The sequence below is a fragment of the Papio anubis genome, chromosome 3 (genome assembly GCF_008728515.1).
Source record: "Papio anubis isolate 15944 chromosome 3, Panubis1.0, whole genome shotgun sequence".
In the NCBI taxonomy this organism is placed as follows: Eukaryota; Metazoa; Chordata; class Mammalia; order Primates; family Cercopithecidae; genus Papio; species Papio anubis.
Window position 1 is genome coordinate 145722964 of NC_044978.1, and position 25590 is coordinate 145748553.

A 25590-nucleotide genomic window follows, 5' to 3' on the forward strand; every position below is an offset into this window, starting at 1 on the left:
TGGATGATGATTTAGCTAATGCTACGTTGAGGAGCTCTCAGAACGCGAGGTTGGCTCTTAGCTACTGAAAGGAGCTACTAATTAAGGAAAGTCAGCAAGAAAGAAAATAGAGGTGTGATTAATATGCCCACTTGTGAAATGGGCAAAGGAAAAATATCAAGTTAAAAGGAGGGAGCAGACAATATGCATATTAAGAATTAGAGGAGCCGGGCGTGGTGGCTCACACCTATAATCCCAGCACTTTGGGAGGCCAAGACAGGTGGATTACCTGAGGTCAGGAGTTTGAGAGCAGCCTGGCCAACATAGTAAAATCCCCATCTCTACTAAAAATACAAAAATTAGTCAGGCGTGGTGGCATGTGCCTGTAATCCCAGCTACTTGGGAGGCTGAGGCAGGAGAATTGCTTGAACCTGGGAGGCGGAAGTTGCAGTGAGCCTGAGGTCAGGAGTTTGAGAGCAGCCTGGCCAACATGGTAAAATCCCTGTCTCTACTAAAAATACAAAAATTAGTCAGGCGTGGTGGCACGTGCCTGTAATCCCAGCTACTTGGGAGGCTGAGGCAGGAGAATTGCTTGAACCTGGGAGGCGGAGGTTGCAGTGAGCCGAGATGGTGCCACTGCACTCCAGCCTGGATGACAGAGCAAGATTCCATCTCAAAAAAAAAAAAAAGAAAGAAAAAGAAAAAGGCCCTATGGAATCTATGTTAAATTTGTAAGAAGTTAGGCAATTGTATCATACTAAAGTATAATTTTAAAAAGAAAAAGTAGAATGTCTTTATACAACTTAGAATATAATATTTTTCATTTTAAAAAATATTTGTTTGAGTTGTTTGGAAGAATCCTTCCTTTTCTTACCTATAAGGTTGTACTTTATTCCCAAGGTCTGGAAATTCCAGTGCTTTCTTAACAACAGCTTCATTTTCTTCTGGACAAACTGAACATGTGCAGTAAACAACTGCTTGAGCTTTAGTAACTATATTAGAAGAAGATGCAATGACTGTAACAATGCTATTAACAATCCTATACAAATGTGCTATGTTTCCAAACATCTATTTGATACTAATACCACATTGTTCTGACGAGAATAATTTCCCCAGGTGCTTGAATGGTTCCCCTTCAAAGCAAAAGCTTGTCTTAGTAATTTAGTCTGTGGCCAGTAAGTAAAGTCATTCTAACTGGATTGTATGGAAATTGAAAATTCAACAAAAAATGAGGCCAACTTAGTTATAAACACAAAGAAATAAATACTGCACGTTACCATGAACTTGATACTTCCGCCCATTCTTCTACAATCAATATCGCCTAAATAGTTTAAAGGATTCTAGAAACAGACAGACTTAGAGGTGAATCCCAATTCTGTCACTTACTGCTCTATGAACCTGGACAAATTACTTAAAGTCTTACATTTTTCATCCATAAAATGAGGTAATACTACCACCTGCAATTCACTCATTGATTCATACTTATTGAGTACCTACCACCTGCCAGACAGGCACTGTTATAGGCTTTGGGATACAACAACACAAACAAAAATCCATGCCCCTGGAGAGTTAACTTTCTAGTAGAGGAGAAAGACAATAAGACAGAGATAAATAGGAAAACTATATAGTACTCTTAGGTGATCAATGCTATGGAGAAAAGCAGAGCAGGGGTGAGGGATAGAGAGTTTCAGGAAAAATAGTGTGAAATAGGGCAGGGAGAGAAAGCATTGTTGAGATGGCAAACTGTGGGTAGACTAGAAGGAGATAAGGAACCAGTCACAGAGCTATTTAGAGAAAAGCATTCTAAGGTAAAGAAACAGCCAGTGTAAAGGCCTGAAGTCAACATGGTGCTGGTATGTTCCAGGAAAGTGAAGGGACCGGTTTGATCAGAGCAGAGGGAATGAAGAGAGAGTAGTGAGCCAAAGTCAGAAAGCATAGTCTGAGCCCCAGATAGTATAGGGACTTGTGGGCAACCAGAAGGGCTTAGGTTTTTACTCAGGTTATGATGGGTTTTAAAACAAGATCACTCCAATTGCTGTGTTAAGAATAGAGTGTAGAGGGCAGGGGCAGAGGCTGGTAGAGAAATTAGGAGGTCATTACAGTTGATGGTGGTTTGGACACCATGGTAGTGGTGGAGGTAGCTGGATATATTCTGGGTATAAGTTGAATGTACCTCATACACTGACAGACTGGCTGTGGTATGAAAGAGAAATCATGGATAATGCTAACGTTTTTAGCCTAAGCCAGTGGAAGGCTACAACTATCATTAACTGAAATGGCAGTACTGTGGGAGGAAGAGGTGTGGCGGGAGGAAAATCAGGGCTTCCATCTTGGACATGTCAGCTTTGAGATGACTATGAGTCCCTAAGTGGAGATGTCAAGAGGGCAGCTGGAAATACAAGCTAAGAGTTTCGAGAGGAAGTTTAGATGAAATATAGATTTGGGAGTCACATAGAGGTGTTTAAAACCATGGGACTGGATACAATCACCAAAAGAGTAAATATAGTCAGAGAAAAAAGATCCAAGGCATGGACTGTGGCACACTTCCATGTTAAACAAGGTGTTGAGACAGAGAGGACCCAGTAAGGGAGACGGAGAAGGGGGAGCCAGAGAGAAGGCCTGGAAGGTGGTGCCCTGTAAGACAAGTGATGGAAGTGTGTGAAGGGAGAGAAAGCGACCACTTCTATCAACTGCCACAGACAGATCAAGGTAGATGAGGGCTGGGAACTGATGCAACAGCATGGGATCACTGGTGATCCTCACAGGACCACTTCAGTTTAGTGGCAGGAGTGAATGTGTGATGGTAATAGCTCAAAAAAGGAGAGAAAAGATTGAGGAAACATTGTTCCCAGGGGAAAGGCAAGATACAGGAATGTTTTATGTAGGCGGAGGACATTCAAATAAGTTAAAATATAGGGAATTTTTCTCAATGAAGGACTATAAATTCTAGAGAGCACAGAGTGAGATGTGGACAAAGGAATATGAAGAGATTTATGGAGACCAGAGTATAGGAGATGAGGAATGACCTGGAGTCGGGGCCTCTTGAGTTAATTGTCATTAATAGGTATAAAGGATATAAGAAGACATGTTTCCTATAATTTGATTTATTCGTTTTTGTTTTTTTTTTTTAGAGATGGAGTCTTGCTCTGTTGCCCTGGAGTGCAGTGAGGTGATCATGGCTCACTGCAGCCTCCAAGTCCTGGGCTCAAGCGATCCTCCCACTTCAGCCTCCCGAGTAGCCTGCATGCCCCCATGCCTAGATAACTTTTTAAATTTTTTGTAGAGGCAGGGTCTCACTATGTTGTCAAGGTTGGTCTCAAACTCCTGGCCTCAAGTGATCCTACCATGTTGGCCTCCCAAAGCACTGGGATTTCAGACATTTTTGTAGAGGCAGGGTCTCACTATGTTGTCCAGGTTGGTCTCAAACTCCTGGCCTCAAGTGATCCTACCATGTTGGCCTCCCAAAGCACTGGGATTTCAGACATGAGCCACTACGCCCAGCCCATTTATTTATTTATTTATTTATTTATTTATTTATTTATTTGGAGACAGAGTCTCACTCTGTCACCCAGGCTGGAGTGCAGTGGCGCAATCTCAGCTCACTATAACAAGTGATTCTCGTATCTCAGCCTCCCAAGTAGCTGGGACTACAGGCATGCGCCAACAAGCCCGGCTAATTTTTGTATTTTTAGTAGAGATGGGGTTTTACCATGTTGTCCAGGCTAGCCTCAAGTGATCTGCCAGGCTTGGCCTCCCAAAGTGCTGGGATTACAGGCATTAGCCACCACTCCTGGCCCCCACTTATGATTTTAAAGTAGAGAGTAGTGGCAAGGCTGTGAGTCTTAGAGGGCAAGGGAATTAGGGGTCCCCATTGTTGCTCTCGTCAAAGACAGCATGCAAGCTAAGGAAGAAGGTTTGGTAATTATTAAATAAAATAGTATATATAAAGTAAGTAGCAGGTGCCTGGCACATAATAAGTAAGCAATAGGTGCTCAAATATTTAAAAATCATTTTCACAACTAACGAGGACTCAGCACAGTTAGTTTTGGTTTTTTTAAATATTTGTTTTTACTCTAATTCCATGACAGATTACATAATTATCTTTTATGTGGTTGATTTCAAATGGGGCTTTTAGTGAGTTCTATCAAAATTTGGAGTCAAACCCCTGATTACACACTTAACTACCTAAGATAGCATTCTCTTAAGGGAAAATTAAATACAACTTGTTTTGACTTACAGTATGTCTTCCAGTAATATAAACTGTCATAATCTCAAGAGTTGCCAAATTTTATGTTTATTTGGCATCATAAAAGAGCTTATGTCATTAAAATCCCTTTGCTTTTCAGATTCTTTCTGAAGCTTTTTTAAGCTTTAAATATCTAATTAAAATTTAATTTAAAAGGATCAGCTTATTATTTACCAAATTCCTGATCTTCCAATCAACTTATTTCCCATATCATATTCATATCATGTTCAAATGAATATTTATTAGCAATATAAACTAAAAGAAAAGGCCTCCTCTGTGCTTTCTATTTACTTATTTATTTTTTGCTTTTACTCCTGGCAAGCTGTGACCTCTGTGACTTCTATAGGCCTTATTTCTACCTCATGTATGTTTATGTATTTATTTACTGAATGATCTATACCCATAGATCTATACCCATAATATAGATGGGTCTATGCACACATCCATTTATCTTTAAGCCTTTGCAGGTCAGGATTTGCTAACACTGATACACCTTACATACAGCTTAATGCCTGACCCAAAGTGGGCACTTTATAAATATATATGGAATTAATAAAAGCTTATTAATTTCTCAGAGACATCTAGATTTCTGTGTGCATATGTGGAAAAGCAGTGGTACTCAAAATCTAAATAAAGTTATTAAAGCAATGATATAAATCACTCAAAGTGCCGCCTTGTTACTCAAACTTCAAATCAAGAGGTCTAGGCTTTCTCTGCGATTGCACCTCTCTGTTTTCTACTTAGCACTAAGAGAAATAAGAGTTTGGCTAAAATTTGGACTGTAGAAGAGTTGTTAGGGGTAGGCACAATGACAACAGAAAAATTATATCAAGTAAGAAATCCAAGAGAAGAAACAGGAAAGCTGAAACTACAATTATAAATATACATAATTATTTCACTTCGGCATTACAAAATTAGTAAATTATGCTTGCTAACCTGTTTAAAATTACAGTAAAGCATGTATTCTAGAAACTGAGATTAAATTGGTAAAGATAAATATTTTGTTATTTGAAGGCAGTAAGATTCTGAAAAATGTGCTCATGGCTCACACTTCATTGCTTGATTATAATAGATCATTAAAGACTAATATTTCTAAAATGTACACCGTATTTTAACAAGATGGTGCCTGTGACAAACTTACATTTCATTGCATGTGTTAGCTGTTCGTACTGCTGTTGAGCAAGAATGTGAAGTTTGTCCACTGATATGCCTCCTTGAGAGTGATCTTTAAGGAATTCTGTATCTGAATTTTAAAAAGAAATGCTTTTAAATATAGCACCATTAAAAACTTTTTACATATTGTTATCATCACATAATTTTTCAATCATTTTGCCTACCAATAAAAGTGTTTCATGGAAAATATCTATTACAACTAAATAGACATTAAAATGTTGACTTAAAAATTAGAACAATAAAGTTAATTCTGTTTCATTTTAATATTGCTTTTCAAAAATACTGAAAATATTTAATATTGTTTTTCTGCAAGTTGCTATGAGATAGTCATCCAAGTAGTCATATAAGTCATTTGGACACAGAGAAAATGCAGTCAGTTCTCGAGACTAACACTGGAAAGAGAAAATAAGATTTATTTTCTAAAATAAAAGCAAATGGGCTATAGTCAGATCTGAGAACACACAAGGATATAGTTTAAAATACTAACTTTCCAAAAGAAACCTTGGAAGAAAAAAATTCAGAAAAGAAAATGTTATGTCTTCATAACAGATTAAGAAATAATGTCTTACATTTTTTAATTTTTGAAAAATAATTTAAATATATATATTGATATTAATGAAGACATACTGAATGCAATGCTACTACTTTATGTAGATTATTTTAATGACCACTTGAAGAATTACTATCCTTTTAACATTAAGATAATTGTTTAAACATACATTAAACAACTTGTCTAAGGTTATATAGCTACTAAGTGGACAGCCAGGATTCTAACTCAGAAATCTAACCAGAGGGCCCAAATTTCTAAACTCTGTATTATACTACCTCTCTAGAACTCGCTAGAGTATGACAGCCAATTATTTATACCATGCATGTGGCTGTTGCCCATACCAATAATATCACTAAAGGTTAATTAAACTCCACTTCTTCCCAATTTTTTAGTTTTACATTTCATGAGGGGTTTTTTGTTTTTTGTTATCGTTGTTGTTGCTATTTTTTTGAGACAGGATCTCACTCTGTCATCCAGGCTGGAGTGCGGTGGCACAGTCTCGGTTCACTGCAACCTCTGCCTCCTAGGTTTAAGCAATTCTCATGCCTCAGCCTCCTGAATAGCTGGGACCACAGGTGCACACCATGATGCCCAGCTAATTTTTGTATTTTTAGTAGAGACAGGGTTTCATCATGTTGGTCAGGTTGGTCTCGAACTCCTGGCCTCAACTGATCTATCCACCTCAGCCTCCCAAAGTGGTGGGATTACAGGTGTGAGTCACTGTGCCTGGCCTACATTTCACATTTTTTTTTCTCTATTCTAAAACTCTCCATTACTTGTTAAAGGACTATTACAAATTATTATACTCTAAAGCCATATCATCTACTTCTTTAATTCTATCTTAAAATAATTCCAAGTCTTTAGCAAGGACCAACTTCATATATTCCTCAATGGTTCTAATATTTTTCAATGTTAATGTTTTTAAAACTAATTCCTTGTATCTAAGTTTAATAAAATAATCTTTTGGATTCACCTCCACTGTTTCTGACTAATGTTCCACGTTCCCACCACAGCCACTAGGTCAGCAACTCCTTATTTGCTCTGGCTTTTAGCTCCTCAGAGTACAGGTTCCTTCAAAAGCCCACTTGCTTCAGGATGTGACCACTTCTTAGCTTATCCTATCATCTCCTCATCAAGGCTTTCAAAACATTACCAGTACCTAGGAAATGTTTTCCTTTCCCCCCTTTCCTTATTTGTAATTTCCTTCAGGCTTTTCTCCCCTAGCCTTTATTTTTAATCTGTGGTTTATTTTTTTCTGGATTTCCACCTCAAAATGGCCCAGGATAAGGCCAGAGTCTCACAGTTCTGAGCTCTAGTTCTCCTGACTGCTATGCCTATTATAGCTGCTATTTATTCCCCCTTTTTTCCTTCCCCCTTTTCTTTCAGTGTCTACTAATTGTTCTTTGATTATTTCTTAAAGTTCATCTAGAAATTTTCTCAGCCTGCCTACCATTCTACCATCTGAATTGGTTATTCTTCTGTTTAAGTCTCTCCGGAAAGAAATTTTCTATAGCAAGTCAAAATTCCATGTGGTACAGTGTAAACCCAGTTAAAGACAGTGTCTTTTAGTGGAAAGAAAATGTGCTGACAGACCTGAATTTGAATCCCAGCTTCCCTACTTACTAGCTCCATGATCATAAGCAACTTGTTTAATTTTTCTGAGTCTTGGTTTTTTTCCTCTACAATTATAAGAACACTATCCTCAAAAAGTTATTGTGAATACTAAGTGACAGTATGTGAACACTACCTAGAATATTGCCTGGGACATTGTTTTGTTTAATAAATATTAGCTCCTTTCCCTTCATTTCTTTTCCTCCTCTTTCTGTCCTTGCTAGAAATAGAAAACAGTTACTATATTCTGTACGTTGATGGAATGTCTTCTGTTTCTAATATTCTAATTAACCTTATCTATGCCTTTCAATATAAGCAAGGGATAAGAATAAGTTTCATTTAATTTGGAGCAATATAATGTGATTAAGAGAGTCATTAAAAGTGCCAGTCTCAGAGTCAGACTGGTTATATTTGAATCCAAGCTCTGCCACTTACTAGCCCCATTATCCTAGGAGACTTCATTAACTTCTCTGAGCCTGGGATTCCTCATTTGTAAAATAGAAGTTAACAAGTTACTACTTCACAGAATTCTTGTGAAGACTTACTGAAATAATCCAAGAAAAGTGCCACACCCAGGGCCTTACATCTAAGTTCTCAGTAAATATTAATGCTAAATAATAATTATTTTAAATGTATTTAAAAGCCAATAAAATTAAATGTAAATGCTCCTATATTTAGTCTGAGATATTCATTTCATAAAGCATACATCCTAGAGATTAAGACACTTTTGAGTTTGAAATAATCTGTTTATGATTTAATTAGGATCATGTTTAGAACATAGGGGCTCTAGAGTCAAACAAATCTAAATTTGAATCCTAGCTCTTCTCTAGTTCCTTGACCTGAGAAAAATGAATCAATCTTTGAGTCTCAGTATTTTCATCTATAGAGTGCTGGTAAATTTTAACACTCACATCAAGAGCTCTGGTATATTCAGAATAGCATACTGGCCAGGATCTTTTCTGATTGCCTACATTATTCCAATTATTAAATATTTTTAATATCACCCTGGTCTATTAGATTGGTGTAAGGATTAAATGAGGTAACAGAGGTAAAGGACTTTACACATATTAAGTACTTTATATATGGTTGCTATTATTTATCAGATGTATTTGATATGCTATTTTAATTATTTTAAATAATTTTATATTTTAAACTGTCAATTAATTTCAATAATTTAGAAATTAAAACAAGTACCTTCATGTTCATTTAAAATAAATTCTACTGGATTACTAACACCCAGTCCTGAACAACGAGGTAGCAGCAAAATCACTTTAACTTTCTGTAACCTGTGATCCTTTGATTCAATGTTAATAAATGTCTCACGAAGTATTTCAATATCTGGGGAAAAAACACAGAAAAATTAATGTAAAATATTAATGAAAAATCTTAATGTAGTATGCGACTATATCTATTTATTGTACATTTTTAAATCCTCAACCTCACAAAAATTCATTTTGATGTAGTTAGAAAAGAGGGCTATTCTTCTCTGATACCTACCCAAAGTTAATACAGGAATCCTATTAATAGAATGCTTTCTCCTTCACCTGAAATGATGTTGAAATTTAAAATTAAATTTCTCATTCTGAACTGCAGGATATATAGTAGGGGAGAAATGGACTTCAGAGGCAGAAAAATTCAAGTTGACTCCCAGCTTCACTCTTTGCTAGCTGTGCATTTTAATCTCCCTGAGCCTCCATTTCCTTCTTCATAAAATGAGATGGCTACCTCATATAACTGTGGTGAAGACTAAGATAAAGTAGTTAAGCTTAGCATGGTGTCTATTACATAGCAAGGGCTCAATATTGGTTATTTCCCTCTCCCATTCTTTATCCCCTTTTATGTTCTACTCTCCAGGAAAAAAAAAAAAACAAGGTAGGGGAGGGTTATCAGAAGCACTTATAAGTTGCCAGTCCAAGGTACAGAATCCATACAAACTGGTGTAAAACATCAATCAGAACTTTAGGGATCTTGTGACTTAGCTTAAGAGTCTGCCTTCCCTTGCATTATAGTCATCTGTGCCCCTATTTTACAGCCAACCCTTCACTTTTGCAGTGGCTAGCACACCCCTCACCTGCTGAAGAATCACTCTTGATATGTCCCCACCTGCTGCCTTTCTCTTGCCTCATCAATTTTTCCCTCTTCCTATTCTCTGTGTCTTTTAAAACTGTTTTTTCTTTCAATAGTCATCCTTTTCTTCTTGCCCCCTGCCACTATTTTAAACATTTTATTTGAAAACTTCAAACATCTGCAATTTGGCATAATAATATAATAAATTCTCAAGTGCCCATCACAGAGTTTCAACAGTGAAACATTCATGGTTAATCTTCTTTCATCTGTACAATGCAGCCCCTCCCACCCAGCCCCCTATTATTTTGAATCTATAAATAGTTCCACATATATCTCTAAGAGGATAAAATCTTCTTTTAAAATGTAACCACACCAAAAAAGTTAAAAATGTTTCCTTATTATCATCAAATATCTAATCTGGCTCACATTTCCCAATAGTTTCACACATGTCAAAAGTTTTTTGTTTGAATCAGGATCTAAATAAGGTACATACATGGCAATTGATCAGTCTTACTTTAAATTTCTTTTCAGCTACAGGTTCTCCCTCCATTTTTTCTTAACATTTATTTCTTACTGAAACTTCATTATTTGCCCTGCCGGGGTTTCCCACTGTCTGGATTTTGCTGTTTTCCTAGAATGCAGCTTAACATGTTCCTATTTTCTGTACTTCCTATAAATTAGTAAGTGAATCTTTAGAAGACCAATATTTTTTCCTTTGGGGGACGGAGAGAAAGGGGCAAAACTACTTATAGATGGCATGATATTCCTCCACTCAGTTGCCTTTGTGGTACCACCAAAGGGGTTGCAAAACACTCACATTCTAATTCTAAAACGCCTTTTTCCTTTATTAGCTGGAATACTTCTAAAAGGAGAAATTTCCTCTCTTCTACTGCTTGGCTCCCCAGTAGTTCCTATTCCCTCTTGTTAAGTAGGTAAAAACTGCTCAACTATTTGAAAACTCTAATGTGTACAGATGTAAGAACTGAAGACAGCAGCCACTATTCCCACCCTCAGCCCCAAGACTGAGAGAAAAGTGAACAAGGAACTTAGAAACTCAGCGGAGCACCTCCCTGCCGCCAACCCTACACTCAACACAGACCAGGCTGAGATTCGGGTCTCTGAGAAGAGGGCATGATACCAAAGGAAGATGCTGTCGTAAACACTGCCAGGATTCTACACAGCCACCACAGGGATAAACAAGCATTGGAAGAAGAAAAGTCCTTTCTTCTTCCTCTTTCAGTCTTACAAAGTCTCTCCGGCAACCTCTAATGACAGAGGCAGTTGGCAATGGAGAAAGGGAGAATCAGAGCACAGTCCCAGCATCGTAAGACAGGACAAAGTGTGGGTTTAGAGCTGAGAGGCAATAATAAGAACTGGCCCAGTTTCTGAACCTGCTTTCTCTTGATTCTTCTTCTAATTCTCTGTGGCTCCTCTGCTGATTCCCTCTTATTCAGCTTCCTAACCTCTAGGTATTGGAGTGTCCAGAAATCAGCTTTTAGATTTCTTTACTACCTAAACTCACTTCTTTAGTGATCGTGACATTCAATATTATGTAAATGCTGACAAATCCCAAATGTGTGTCTCTAACACAGACTTCTCCCCTGAACTCCAAAAGAGTGTACCCAAATAACTGCTTGACATTTTCACTTAATGTCTAACAGGCATCTTAAACCTAATATAACTAAAACCTAACTGTACCACAGTCTTTCCCATCTCAGGAAAGGGCAACCTCGGCCGGGCACGATGGCTCACATCTGTAATCCTAGCACTTTGGGAGACCGAGGCAGGCAGATCACGAGGTCTTGAGCTCAAGACCAGCCTGACCAACATGGTGAAATCCCGTCTATACTAAAAATACAAAAATTAGCCGGGCGTGATGGCATGCCTCTGTAATCCCAGCTACTCAGGAGGGTGAGGCAGGAGAATTGCTTGAATCTGGGAGGCGGAGGTTGCAGTGAGCCGAGATCGCGCCACTGCACTCCAGTCTGGGCGACAGAGCGAGACACCGTCTCAAAAAAATAAATAAATAAAAGGAAAGGGCAAGCTCATCGAGATTATAAAATGAACTGGGAAGTAGTTCCTCCTTCCATTCTCTGAAAGAGTATTATTTCTTCCTTAAATTATTTGCAGAATTCTGTGACAATACCATATAGGAATAAAATTTTTAAAAACTTTTTGTCTTGTGGGAAGATTTTCAATTATGAATTCAATAGATATTAATAGCCATTAATCTTAAGATCTTAATAGCCAGATCCAAGAGTATCCAGATTTTCCAAAACTATTTCTCACTTTTGGCAACTTGTCTATCCAGGAATCCATATCAGTTAAATGTTCAAGTTTATTGGCATAAAATTGCTCATAGTATCTTTTTATTGTATTTTTAAATGTATCTAGGATCTGCAGTGATATTATTGATAACTGAATTGTTTTATGTTCTTTTTCTTGATGAATCAATTCTATTTTCTTTTAAAAAGTCACTTTTTGGTTTTGTTGAGAGAGATGCTGTTTGTTTTCTATAACATTAATTTCTGCCATCTTTATTATAGTCTTCCATCAGGTTTATTTGATGCTGTTTTTCTAACTTTCTTATCATGCATGTAAGCATCATCAATCTTTACTATTTCTTCTTCTCTAATGGTAGTATTTTAGGCTACAACATTCCCCCTTAGTTGCATTCTACATGTTAACATGTATTTTTACAATCATTAAGTTCAAAATATTCTCTAATTCCCACTGTGATTTCTTTTATGACTGATAAATTATTTTGAAGTATGTCATATTAATTCCAAAGTGTGGCGGGGTGTGGTGGCTCATGCCTGTAATCCCAGCAGTTTGGGAGGCTGAGGTGGGTGGATCACCTGAGGTCAGGAGTTCGAAATAAGCCTGGCCAACATGGTGAAACCCCATCTCTACTAAAAATACAAAAAATTAGCTGAGCATGGTGGCACGCACCTGTAATCCCAGTTACTCGGGAGGCTGAGGCAGAAGAATCACGTGAACCTGGGAGGCGCAGGTTGCAGTTAGCCAAGATCCCGCCATTGCACTCCAGCCTGGGCAACAAGAGTGAAACTCTATCTCAAAATAAAAGAATCCAAAATGTCATGGGATTTCCTACTTTTTCTTTTTTTTTTTTTTTATCGATTTCTGGCTTGATTCCACTGTGGTTGAAAAACATATTATGGGCTAGGTGTGGTGGCTCATGCCTGTGATTCCAGCACTTTGGGAAGCTGAGGCAGGAGGAACGCTTGAGGCCAGTAGTTTGAGACCAGCCTGGGCAACATAATGAGACCTTGTCCCTACCCAGAAAAAAAACAAAAACGCTGAGAGTGGTGGCATGTGCCTACAATAGCAGCTACTTGGGATGCTGAAGTGGGAGGACTGCTTGCACCCAGGAGATCAAGCTGCAGTGAGGCAGGATCACACCACTGCACTACAGCCTGGGTGACAGTGAGAACCAGTCTCTAAAACAACAACAATTTTGTATGATTTCAGTCCTTTGAAAGTCACTGACACTTGCTTCCTGGCCCAGTATGTAGTAATTTTTGCTATTTATGTGTGCTGTGCAGTTGCTAGGTACAGAGTTCTACAAATGTTAGTTTGGTTAACTTGCTGATCATGTTGTTTCCATCTTCTATATAGTTACTTATCTTACTAATTTGTTTTCAATTTGAGAGAGGTCTGTTAAAATCTCCCACTAAGATAAATTGATAAATTGTCTAGTTTTTGGTTCTGATTGATTTTCTTAAGGTTTAAGTATACAATTCAGGGGTTCTTCTGAGTATATTCACCAAGCTGTGTAACCATCACTATTATCAAATTCCACAACACTTTCTTCACTCCCAAAAGAAACCCTATACTCATTGGTAGTCATTCTCCATTCACCATTTCTCCCAGCCCATCACATTTGCTCATCTATTCTATGTTTCCATGGATTTGCCTGTTTGGGATATTGTCCTCTTCCCTCATTTATGTAATCACAAATGAGGACTTTTTTGTTTGGCTTTCTTACTTAGCATCATGTTTTAAGATTCATCCATCTTGCCCCATTAGGATTTCATTCTTTTTTATGGCCAAATACTCTTCCATTGTATGGATACACCACATTTTTAAATCCACTCATCATTTGATGGACATCTGGGGCTATTTCCACCTTTTAGCTATTATGAATAACACTGCTATGAACTTTCATGTACAAGCTTTTGTGTCAATATATGTTTTCAGTTCTCTTGAGTATGGACCTAAAGGTGGAATTCTTAAGTTATATAGTAACTCTATGTTTAACTTACTGGAAAACTGCCAAACTGTTTTCCAAAGTAGCTACACCATTTTATGTTCCCATCAGCAAGTTTTCCATATTGTTGCTTACACGTTGTTTTCCTTTTTTTTTTTTTTTTTTTTTTTTTTTAAACTATAGCCATACTAGTGGGTTTGAAGTGGTATTTCATTATGGTTTTGATTTGCAGTTCCCTAATGATTAATGATTTTGAGCATCTTTTCACATGAGCTTACTGGTCATTTGTAGATCTTCACTGGAGAAATATCTATTCAGATCTTTTACCCTTTCTAAGTTGGGCTACTTGTCTTTTTATTGTTAAGTTGTTTATATATTCTGGATACAAGTCCCTTTGCAGACAGATGATTTGCAAATAACTTCTCTCATTCTGTGAGTTATCTTTTTTTTTTTTTTTTTAAATGGATTCTTGCTTTGTTGCCTAGGCTGGAGTGCAGTGGCGCAATCTTGGCTCACTGCAACCTCCGCCTCCTGGGTCCAAGTTATTCTCCTGCCTCAGTCTCCTGAGGAGCTGGGATTATAAGTGTGCACCACCATCCTGGCTAATTTTTGTAATTTTAGTGGAGACAGGGTTTCGTCATGTTGGCCAGGCTGGTCTTGAACTCCTGACCTCAGGTGATCCACCTGCTTCAGCCTCCCAAAGTGCTGAGATTACTTGCCTCAGCCTCCCAAAGTGCTGAGATTACAGGCATGAGCCACCGTGCCCAGTCAGTCTTTTCAGTTTTTTGATAGTGACTTTGAAGCACGAAAGTTCTTAATTTTAATGAAGTCCAATTTATCTGTTTTTTTTTCTTGTTGCTTGTGCTTTTGGTGTCATATCTAAACAACCACTGCTAATTCCAAGCTCATGAAAACTTACCTGTGTTTTCTTATAAGAGTTTTAGCTCTAACACTTATATTTTTGATCCATTTTGGGTTAATTTTTATATATGATTTGAGATATGCATCCAATTTTATTCTTTTCTAAGTGCCTATCCAGTTGTCCCAACATCATTTGTTGAAAAGACTATTCATTTCCCATTGCATGGTCTTGGCAACCTTGTTGCAAGTCAACTGACCATAAATGTAAGGGTTTATTTCTGAACTTTCAATTTTGTTCCACTGATCCATACATTTATCCTTATACTAGCATCACACTTCTTGATTACTGTAGCTGTGTAGTAAGCTTTTAAATCAGGAAATGTGAGTTCTATAAACTTTGTTCTTTTTCACAACTCATTTAGCTATTCTGGGTTCCTTAAATTTCCATGTGAATTTTAGGAACAGTGTGTCAATTTCTGCAAAAAGCTCAGCTGAGCTTTTTATAAGAACTGCGATGAATCTGTAGATCAATTTAGGGAGCACTGCCATATCAAGTGTTCCGATCCTTAAACGTGGAATATTTTCCATTTGTTTATGTCTTCCTTAATTATTTTTTATTTTTTTAGAGACAGGGTCTCACTCTGTTGCCCAGGCTGGAGTGCAGTGGCATGAACCAGCTCACTGCAGCTTTGAACTCCTGGGCTAAAGTGATCCTTCCACCTCAGCCTCCCAAGTAGCTTGGACTACAGGCATGTGCCACCATGGCTGGTTAATTTTTAAATTTTTGGTAGAGATGGGATCTTGCTACGTTGCCAGATTGGTCTCAAACTCCCGGCCTCAAGTGAGCCTCCCACCTTAGCCCCTCCCAAAGTGATGAGATTACAGATGTGAGCCACTGCACCCGGCCCTAATTTCTCTTTTCTTTTTTTTTTTTTTTTTTTTGAGACAGGGTGGAGTGCAGCGGTGCAATCTCAGCTCACTGAAACCTCTACTTCCCAAGTTCAAGAGATTCTCCAGCCTCAGCCTCCCTCGTAGCTGGGACTACAGGCATGAGCCACCACACCTGGCTAATTTCTTTTTGTATTTTTTATAGAGACGAGGTTTTGCCATATTGCCCAGGCTGGTCTCGAACTCCTGAGCTCAAAGTGATCTACCCACCTTGGCCTCCCGCACAAGCCACAGCATCCAGTCTCCCAATTTGTTTAAATGATATTTTGTAGTTTTCATCGTACAAGTCTTGAACTTCTTGTATTAAATTTATTGCTAAGAATTTTATTCTTTTTGATGTTATAAAAAGGATTGTTTTCTTTCTTTGGTTTTTTATATTATTCATTGTTGGTGGATAGAAATACAATAGATTTCTATATATTCATTTTGTATCCTGCAACCTTACTATATACTAATTTGTTAGTTCTAATAGTGTATTCATTGATTCCTTTGGACTTTTTGTATACAGAGAGTGTTCACTTGTTCTGGACAATTTTACTCTCTATATATTTTAGGAGTATGTTATTCATACATATATCTTTAGTACTGTCATATTTTCCTGATGAATTAAACCTTTCATAATTATAAATATCTCTCTTCATTGTTAGCAATGAAGTGACTTATGCCTGTAATCCAAACACCGTGGGATGCCAAGACAGGAGGATTGCTTGAGCCCAGGAGTTCACAACCAGTCTGGGCAACATAGCAAGATGTCATCTCTACAAAAAAATTTAAAAATTAGCAAGGCATGGTGGCACATGCCTGTAGTCCCAGCTACTTGGGAGGCTGAGCAGGAGTATCGATGGAGCCCAGGAGGTTGAATTTATATTGAGCTGAGATTGCCCCACTGCACTCCACGTGTGTGTGTGTGTATTTCTATGTTTACATAATATTTTAATGTCATATGCATATAATGTACGTTAGCTTAAATACATATTATTTGGTTTAATCTACCATCGTATTTGCTATTCGTCTTGCTTTTTTTATGTCCCCTTTCTCTCCTTTTTTTTTTTTTTTTTTTTTTTTGAGACAGGGGCGCTTGCTCTGTCACTCAGGTTAGAGTGCAGTGGCACAATCATGGCTCACTGCAGTCTTGATCTCCTGAGCTCAAGCAATCCTCTAACCTCAGCCTCCCAAGTAGCTGGGACCACAGGTGTATGCTACCACACCCGGGTAATTTTTTGTATTTTTGATAGAAATAGGGTTTCACCATGTTACCCAGGCTGGTCTCAAACTCCTGGGCTCATGCAATCCACACACCTCAGCCTCCCAAAGTGCTGGAATGGAACTACAGGAATGAGCCATTGTGCCTGGTCTTCTCTCCTTTATTTATTTATTTATTTATTTATTTATTTATTTATTTATGAGACAGAGTCTCACTCTGTGGCCTAGGCTGGAGTGCAGTGGCATGATCTCAGCTCACTGCAACCTCTGCATCTGGGGTTCAAGTGATTCTCATGCTTCAGCCTACCAAGCAGCTGGGACTACAAGCCTGTACCACTGCATCCGGCTAAGTTTCGTATGTTTAGTAGAGACAGGGTTTCACCATGCCGGTCAGGCTGGTCTTGAACTCCTGGCCACAGGTGATCCTCCCGCCTTGCCTCCTGAAGTGCTGGGATTACAGGCGTGAGCAACCACACCCGGCCTCTCCTTTTTAATCTTTTTTTAGACTCATATTCCAATTCTATATTCTATTCCTCTCCCCCTTAACTATTCATTATACATTATTTTATTATGTGTTTACTTATTATCCCAGAAATTATAGCACACATCATTGACTTAATATACTACTTTACCACTTCCTAGAAAAGCAAAAACCATAGGACACATTAATTCTATTTTCTTTCCTCTAAAATTATATGCCATGGTTGTAATTTATTTTAGTTGCATTTAACATTAAATATCTTTAGTCCCACAGACATTAATTTGCAACCCCATTAGACATTAGATTATAATCATTTAGATTTACCTAAGTACTTAACTTTTTTTTTTTTTGAGACGGAGTCTCGCTCTGTCGCCCAGACTGGAGTACAGTGGCACGATCCCGGCTCACTGCACGCTCCGCCTCCTGGGTTCATGCCATTCTCCTGCCTCAGCCTCCTGAGTAGCTGGGACCACAGGTGCCCGCCACCACGCCCGGCTAATTTTTTGTATTTTTAATAGAGACGGGGTTTCACCGTGTTAGCCAGGATGGTCTCGATCTCCTGACCTCATGATCCACCTGCCTCAGCCTCCCAAAGTGCTGGGATTACAGGTGTGAGCCACCGTGCCCGGCCGCATCTCCACTTTTTTTAGAGACAGGGTCTTTTTTTTTTTTGAGATGGTCTCGCTCTGTCGCCCAGACTGGAGTGCAGTGGCACAATCTGGGCTCACTCCAAGTTCCGTCTCCTGGGTTCATGCCGTTCTCTAGCCTCAGCATCCCAAGTAGCTGGGACTACAGGCACCCGCCACCACACCCGGCTAATTTTTTGTATTTTTTAGTAGAGAGGGGGTTTCTCCATGTTAGCCAGGATGGTCTCAATCTCCCGACCTCATGATCTGCCCACCTCGGCCTCCCAAAGTCCTGGGATTACAGGCGTGAGCCACCATGCCCAGCTGAGACAGGGTCTTGCTCTGTTGCCCAGGTTGGAATGCAGTGGCACAATCATAGCTTACTGTAACCTCAAACTCCTGGGATGAAGTGGGAGTACAACTTGAGCTCAAGTGGTCCTGAGTAGCTACATCCAGCTATTTTTTTATATTTTTAGTAGAGACAGTGTCTCACTGTTACCCAGGCTGGTCTCAAACTCCTGGCCTCCTAGCTTGGCCTCCCAAAGCACTGGGATTACCAGCATGAGCCACTGTGCCCGGCCTCCAATTTCCTATGTAACATTTCTTCTACCCAAACAATGCATCTTTAGTATTCCCTTTACTGTGTCTACTAGTGACAAACTCTCGGATTTTGTCTGAGAATATCTTTATTTTATTTTATTTCAAAGAGTATTTTCGGTGGATATAAAAATCTAGCTTGGTAGTTTCTTTCAGCATTATGAAGACATTGTTTAATGGTTCTGGTTTTAATTGTTTCAACTGAAAAGTTAGTTTTTAGTTTTATTGCTATTCCATTGATGGTATATGTATTTTCTCCCTGGCTACTCACCAATGCCTTTCTCTTTGGTTTTCAGCAGGTATGCTATGGTATGCCTAATATGTTGCCTTAGTCTGTTTGGGCTGCTACAACAAATGCCATAGAATGAGTAGCTTACAAACAAAAGAATTTTATTTCTCACAAGTCTGGAGACTAGGAAGTTGAAGATCAAGGCACCAGCAGATTCAGTGTCTGGTGTGGGCCTGCTTTCTTACAGATGGTGCCTTCCTGCTGTATCATCAGGTGGTGAAAGGGGGCTACCTAGCTCCCTGGGGTCCCCTTCATAAGGGCACTAATCCCATTCATGAGGGCTCTGCCCTCACAACTTCCTAAAGGCCCCACCTCCTGATACCATCACTTTGGGGGTTAGGATTTTAACATACAAATTTTGGGGGGATACAAATAGTCAGGCCATAGGATATGTTTTCCATGTATTCTGATTAGACTTTTACAGGGCTTCTTGAATCTGTGGCTTAATGTCTTTCATCCATTTTCAAGAATTCTCAGCCTGAAATTCAAATATTGTTTCTTTCCAATTCCTTTTCTCCTTTCCATCTGCAATTCCAATCAAACACACATGAGATAACTAAATCACTGAGTCTCATGTGTGTCCTATGACCTCTTTCATATCCTTTGTCTCCCCATGCTTAAGTCTGGATATTTTCTTCAGGCCTATCAGTTCACTTATTGTATCTTCAGTTCTGTGTAATTTACTGTTAAATCCATATCACATTTATTTCTTAATTTCACACATTGTATTTTTCAGTTCTAGAACTTTCTTTTAGCTTTTTTGATTATAGTTTCCAGTTCTTTGCTAAAATTCTAAAACTTGACATTTAGTCCCTCCAGCTTATTAATCATAGTTATTTTAAAGTGTACATTTTGAGCCAGGCGCAGTGGCACCTGCCTGTAATTTCAGTTACTTGAGAGGCTGAGGCAGGAGGATTGCTTGATCCCAGGAGTATGAGATCAGCCTAGGCAACATAACAAGATCCTGTCTCAAAAAAAAAAAAAAAAAACTAAAGTCCACATCTGATAAATCCAGTATCTCCAGATATGCTGTGGGTCTGCTTCTACTGCAGTGCTTTCTCTTTCAGTCATATCTTTTCTTGTTCTGTCAGTGTTTTATAAAATTAAGTGGTAGATATTGCATCAGAAAAAATTCAGAAGATACGGGCCGGGTGCGGTGGCTCACGCCTGTAATCCTAGCACTTTGGGAGGCCAAGATGGGTGGATCACCTGAGGTAAGGAGTTCGAAACCAGCCTGGCCAACATGATGAAATGCCATCTCTACTAAAAGTACAAAAATTAGCCAGGCATGTTGGCAGGTGCCTGTAATCCCAGCTACGCAGGAGGCTGAGGCAGGAGAATCGCTTGAACCTGGGAGTAAGAGGTTGCAGCGAGCCAAGATGGTGCCAACTGCACTCCCACCTGGGCAACAAGAGGGAGCCTCCGTCTCAGAAAAATAAAAAAATAAAAAATAATAAATGAAAAAAATTAGAAGATAATTAGAAACGTCGGATAGTGTTGTTTTCCTCCAGAGGGAATTTACTTTTGCTTCTGGCAGGCAGCTAAGACTGGGCACTAGCAATCCCAGATCACCTTAATCTAATTGGGAATTAAGATGACTGGAATGTGGGTTCTAATTCTTTGGAGGACTGATCACTATCCAAGATGGACTTTGGGGCTCCAAGTGAAATCCTGAGTGTTTACCAGGCTACCTCTCCTGGTCAAATCCTGAATTCCACTTTTTGTCTCCCTATGCCTGTGAATCTGTTAAAAGTTTTGCTTAGTTTTTCAGCCTCGCTGAACCTACAATAAAATGTAGTCTTTAGTTAGCATGATCCAATGGAAACATTTTTTAAAAACAAGAAGCCTAAAAGACCTCCTAGGCCAGGCCTGGTGGCTCATGCCTGTAATCCCAGGACTTTGGGAGGCCCAGGCAAGCAAATCACTTGAACCCAGGAGTTTGAGACTAGCTTGAGCAACATTGCAAAACCTTGGCTCTACAAAAATTAGAAACATTACCCAGGCATAGTGGCATGAGCCTATAGTCACAGCTACTTGAGATGCTGAGGTGGGAGGATCTCTTGAGCCCAGAAGGTAGAGGCTGCAGTCAACTGTGATCATACCAGTGCACTCCAGCCTGGGCAACAAAGTGAGACTTTATCTCAAAAAAAAAAAAAAAGACTTAGCTTCTAGTCCTAGATACTATCTTTGTCACTTAAGCGCTTATGTAAGTATTTATTAAACGATAATCATTCTTATTTATTAAATGATAAAATTTCTACTTTAACTAAATGTTTGAGCCTCAAATTATGTGAGCTAAATGTCAAACACTATTACAAAGTACCAAGATATTAATTTAACCTACAGTTGTTTAACCAAATTAAGTAACAAGGACAATCTGATAAGATATAGATTAGTTAGGATTTTAAGATATTAGTTCACATATAGAGCTTTTGCGTTACAAAAAACTAATAAATTAAAACTTTTTAACATTTCTAAAATCTTGTAGAACAATAATCACCAAATGAAGAAATATTTTTACATACTTTTACATCCCATTTTTGTGAAAAGGGTCTTCAAGTCAGGATCCTTAGCTTGTGATTGTACTCCACACACAAATACTTTTGAGGTATTACTATTTGTTAAAATTGACATATGGGCAACTGTGTACCATGAACCTGTATTGACCATTAAGATATCATCATCCATATTTAATAAAGCCTTTACAGAATGGACAGCAAGACTTCGAGATTTGTCCTATAAGATAATAGTATGATTAGAATTTCAAAGGGTATCACTAGAAATATAAGCTGACTTCTATTTGCTTTACATAAAAGAAAGTACCTCATAGTAATATTAGATACCTAATCCATTTTAGTTTTAACATCTTAATATATGTTTAAGTAAAGAGTTAGCAAAGACAACTGATGTTTAAAACAAAGAGCTTAACTTTGTTTGGCCTAAATTATGACTGTTATTATCTAATTTTTGTATAAAGCAATGACAGAATCTCTAAAATATGGTCAACATATTAATGATGTCCTATCTTAGCTCCAATTCTTACCCCTTCACAAAAACCCACTTATCTACTACATCCATTTTCTCTTCCCCATTACCTTGTCACCTAAATTGCCACTAGCTCACAGAATAACACTAAGATGTTTGAGAAGCTTATCAAAGGGGGCTTGACAGGCTGGGCTTCTGCAGTTGATCTCAGTGCTTGATATGGTAAGAGATTCTGCCCAAGAATATGAATGTGGAAAAAGGATAAACCTTAGAAGATCAAGGTACATCTGAGGCAATAATTGGAATCTAAGGATGTAAAAATGAATTTAAACTACTTTTTTATACCTTTTATTTTCGTTCTGTTGAAACCACATTATACCTCACATTCTCTTCCTGGACTGATAGGCTTTATACACCTCTTACAAATCAAAGCTATAAGACTATATTAAAGAAATTATGAAAAACCATTACAATTGTTTTTTCATATGCAAGATGGCACTAGTATCTTCCCCAGAAAGAGAAGGAAGAAAAGGTCTCATTGTTCTCTCTCTTGAATTCTCCTTTAGGGGAGAAAAGTAGAACCTTACAGCTGCCAGCAATGCAAATCTTCCCATTTATGGAATCTGGGAGAAGGATATGTTCTTTGTAAATTCACATGAGACAAAGATGCCAATCAGATGCACTGATTGTAGAGGTATTAATTTTATTCAAGGTGACAATTAGGCCTTATAAACCTCCCTGATAATCTACAAAAATATAAACAGTATTAGGTTTTCTTTTTAAGTGGAGAAGTTCTTTGGCTAGGTTGGATTGTTGAGAATCACAATGAAAGTAAATATTAGTTTACCTGAAAAATAAGTTTGTAATCTTTGAAAAGATCTATATTTATAAGATCATTTTTAAGATGAGATGGAAAAATTAAGACATCATAGCAATGCTGATCCACAGCAAAGACTTTATCATCAACATGCAATACAGACTTGACTTTATTATAGCCTCTTCTCTTCAAATTATTATAAACTTCTTCAGGGCTGTAAATATACAACAGTAGCTTGTAATTACAAATATAATACATTAAAAATGCACTTAACACTAACACCTTTTTCCTGTAACAAAGAAAAATATCACTTAATACATTACATCTAATGGAACTAACAATGTTAACTAACAATAAACTAAAAGATAATTATAGGCAGAGAAGTTAACATATTTATGTAATAACCTTTGGTAATTTGGTCATAAGCTCTGGAACTTAACTCTGATTGCCTAATCGCTCCCCTTGATGTGCCACCCCCACCTCTTAAAAAGGTAATGCTTCTCATCACATTATTTTAAAAGGATGGAGACTTGAAATATAAAGAATTTGATTTAAACACTTACCTGATTTTACAAGTATTTATCCAAGCATAAAGTGGTAAAGTGGAGGCCCTTAGTTCCTGTTTCCTAACTGTTTCTGGAAGGATGTGGTAAATTGAAAGGGCATCATGCTTGATTCGACATCTTGCCAATGCCGCAGCCAATTTTATCTTAAAACTAGAGACAGAAAATCCATCCTTAATCTATTGCATTTGAGACAAGACTATCGATTTTCCACTGGAAACTCTAAAAAATTACATTTAGAATTTTAACAAATAATGATTCCATTTCAAATTTTTGAAGTCTAAAATAAAAATGTGTCATATTTGTAAATAGAAATCCAAGGCTGGGCACGGTGGCTCATGCCTCTAATCCCAGCACTTTGGGAGGTCGAGGCAGGTGGATCACCAGAGGTCAGGAGTTTGAGACCAGCCTGACCAACATGGGGAAACCCCATCTCTACTAAAAATACCAAATTAGCTGGGCGTGGTGGCGGGCGCCCGCAATCCCAGCTACTCAGGAGGCTGAGGCAGGAGAATCACTTGAACCCAGGAGGCGGAGGTTGCAGTGAGCCGAGATTGTGCCATTCCACTCCAGCCTGGGCAACAAGAGCGAAACTCTGTCTCAAAAAAAAAAAAAAAAGAAATCCAATAATCCTGATTTATTTCTTTCTGTTTTTGCTCCCCCTGTATAGTTGTATAGCAACTTCTTAATCATTATATTAATTGCTGGTTGAAAAACAAACTTGTTTTTTTTTTGAGATAGAGTCTCCGTCTGTCGCCCAGGATGGAGTGCAGTGGCATGATCTTGGCTTACTGCAACCTCCGTCCCATGGGTTCAAGCAATTCTCCTACATCAGCCTCCCAAGTAGCTGGGACTACAGGTGTACACTACCACACCAAGCTAATTTTTGTATTTTTAGTACAGGTGGGGTTTCGTCATGTTGGCCAAGCTGTTCTCAAACTCTTGACCTCAAGTGATCTGCCCGCCTCAGCCTCCCGAAGTGCTGGGATTACAGGCATGAGCCACTGAGCCCAGCCAAAAGACAAACTTTATTTACTGAGAAGGGTCTAGGATTTAGAGTCAGATAAACTTGAAGTTAAATCCAGGTTTTATCACTTACTAGCTGTGTAACCTCAGGAATGTTACTTAATCTCCTTTTTCAGCCTAGTTTTCTCATCTGTTAAAGGTGGTCAACTTACCTTGTTATTAATGTAGTGATTATCAATCATGTGTGCAAAATTCTTAGCGCAGTGCCTGGTGTATGGAAGGCACTCATTATAGGCTAGTTATTAGTATCACAGATGGCAACAGTATAGTCTTGATAAGATTAAAGAACTTTCATGAGTCTGTATTAAGTCCTTCCCAGTTCTGAATGTCCCATGCTTCAAAGTTCCAAATCACAAAAGAAAAACAAGAACTGGTTAGCATCACCATGATGGCTCAGTGATTTTTCTTGATCTCATAGCCCAAAACTTTAATGAATGAGAACACAGGACTTATTCCTGACCCATATTCATAGCATTTACACAGTAGGAATCTAACTGAAATCAACCTCAATTATAACCTTGAGTGAGAAATAAGAAGAGATGTCACAAAAGAGTCAAATATGATCTGAGTTGTGGTTGGTGGGTGGCAGAGAAAGGGAGGACACTTTCAGGGAATTACTGTCAGAGCCACCTAAATTGTTTCAAAGAAACCATTGTCCTGCTGGGAGCCAGGACAAGAGCGGGTAGTAAATGAGCATCTCTGTTATTTTTTTAGCACCAACTGTGAAATCACTAAGTCTTTTCTTTATGCCTGCAATGTCCTTATTCTACATGTCTTATCTACTCAATAGAATGAGAACATCTCACCCAAAAAAATTGTTTATGTGGGAATATTATGTGTATGTATATGAGAGAGAGAAAATAAGGGTACTTGGGAAGGAAAGGGAAGGGTGGTCAAACATTAAGCTTTTTAGGACTACAATAAAATTAGATTTGTCTAGTTCTGTGTCCAAATGTCACAGAACTACGGCAGTGGATACGAAAAAAATGACATAGTACATTAATACACCTAAAAAAAATTAATGTAAAAGGGGTGAGTTACTGTTCTATATTATACATTGTGAGATACTCTGAGTACAGACTATTTTTTATTAACAGTACTTGCAAATACGTACTTAGTTCAAATTTATCATAATAAATGCTATTTATTGAATTATTCAATCATTAAAGACTAAAAATATGAAGCCAAAAATATATATTTGCTGTGTATATGGGAGGAGTGTAAGGAGAAATAAATCTCCAAATAAATTTTCCAGATAGTAAACATTTTGGACCATGATTTTAAACAAAATTTAATCCCACAAAAATTAAAGCATACATGCAGTTATACAGATTTTT

General features: G+C 38.1%; 1 protein-coding gene across 1 annotated transcript in view; it reads right to left on the minus strand.

Annotated features, from left to right (window-relative positions):
* Window positions 1–25590, minus strand: part of NSUN7 (NOP2/Sun RNA methyltransferase family member 7) — a 52375-nt gene that overhangs the window by 10348 nt on the left and 16437 nt on the right. The window contains exons 5-10 of the mRNA XM_021938398.2: window positions 23228–23380; window positions 22695–22878; window positions 21388–21598; window positions 8754–8897; window positions 5367–5468; window positions 854–971 (exon numbers count right to left, since the gene is read on the minus strand). Of these exons, the coding sequence (XP_021794090.2) occupies window positions 854–971; window positions 5367–5468; window positions 8754–8897; window positions 21388–21598; window positions 22695–22878; window positions 23228–23380 (912 nt within the window). The remainder of the gene's footprint in view (window positions 1–853; window positions 972–5366; window positions 5469–8753; window positions 8898–21387; window positions 21599–22694; window positions 22879–23227; window positions 23381–25590) is intronic.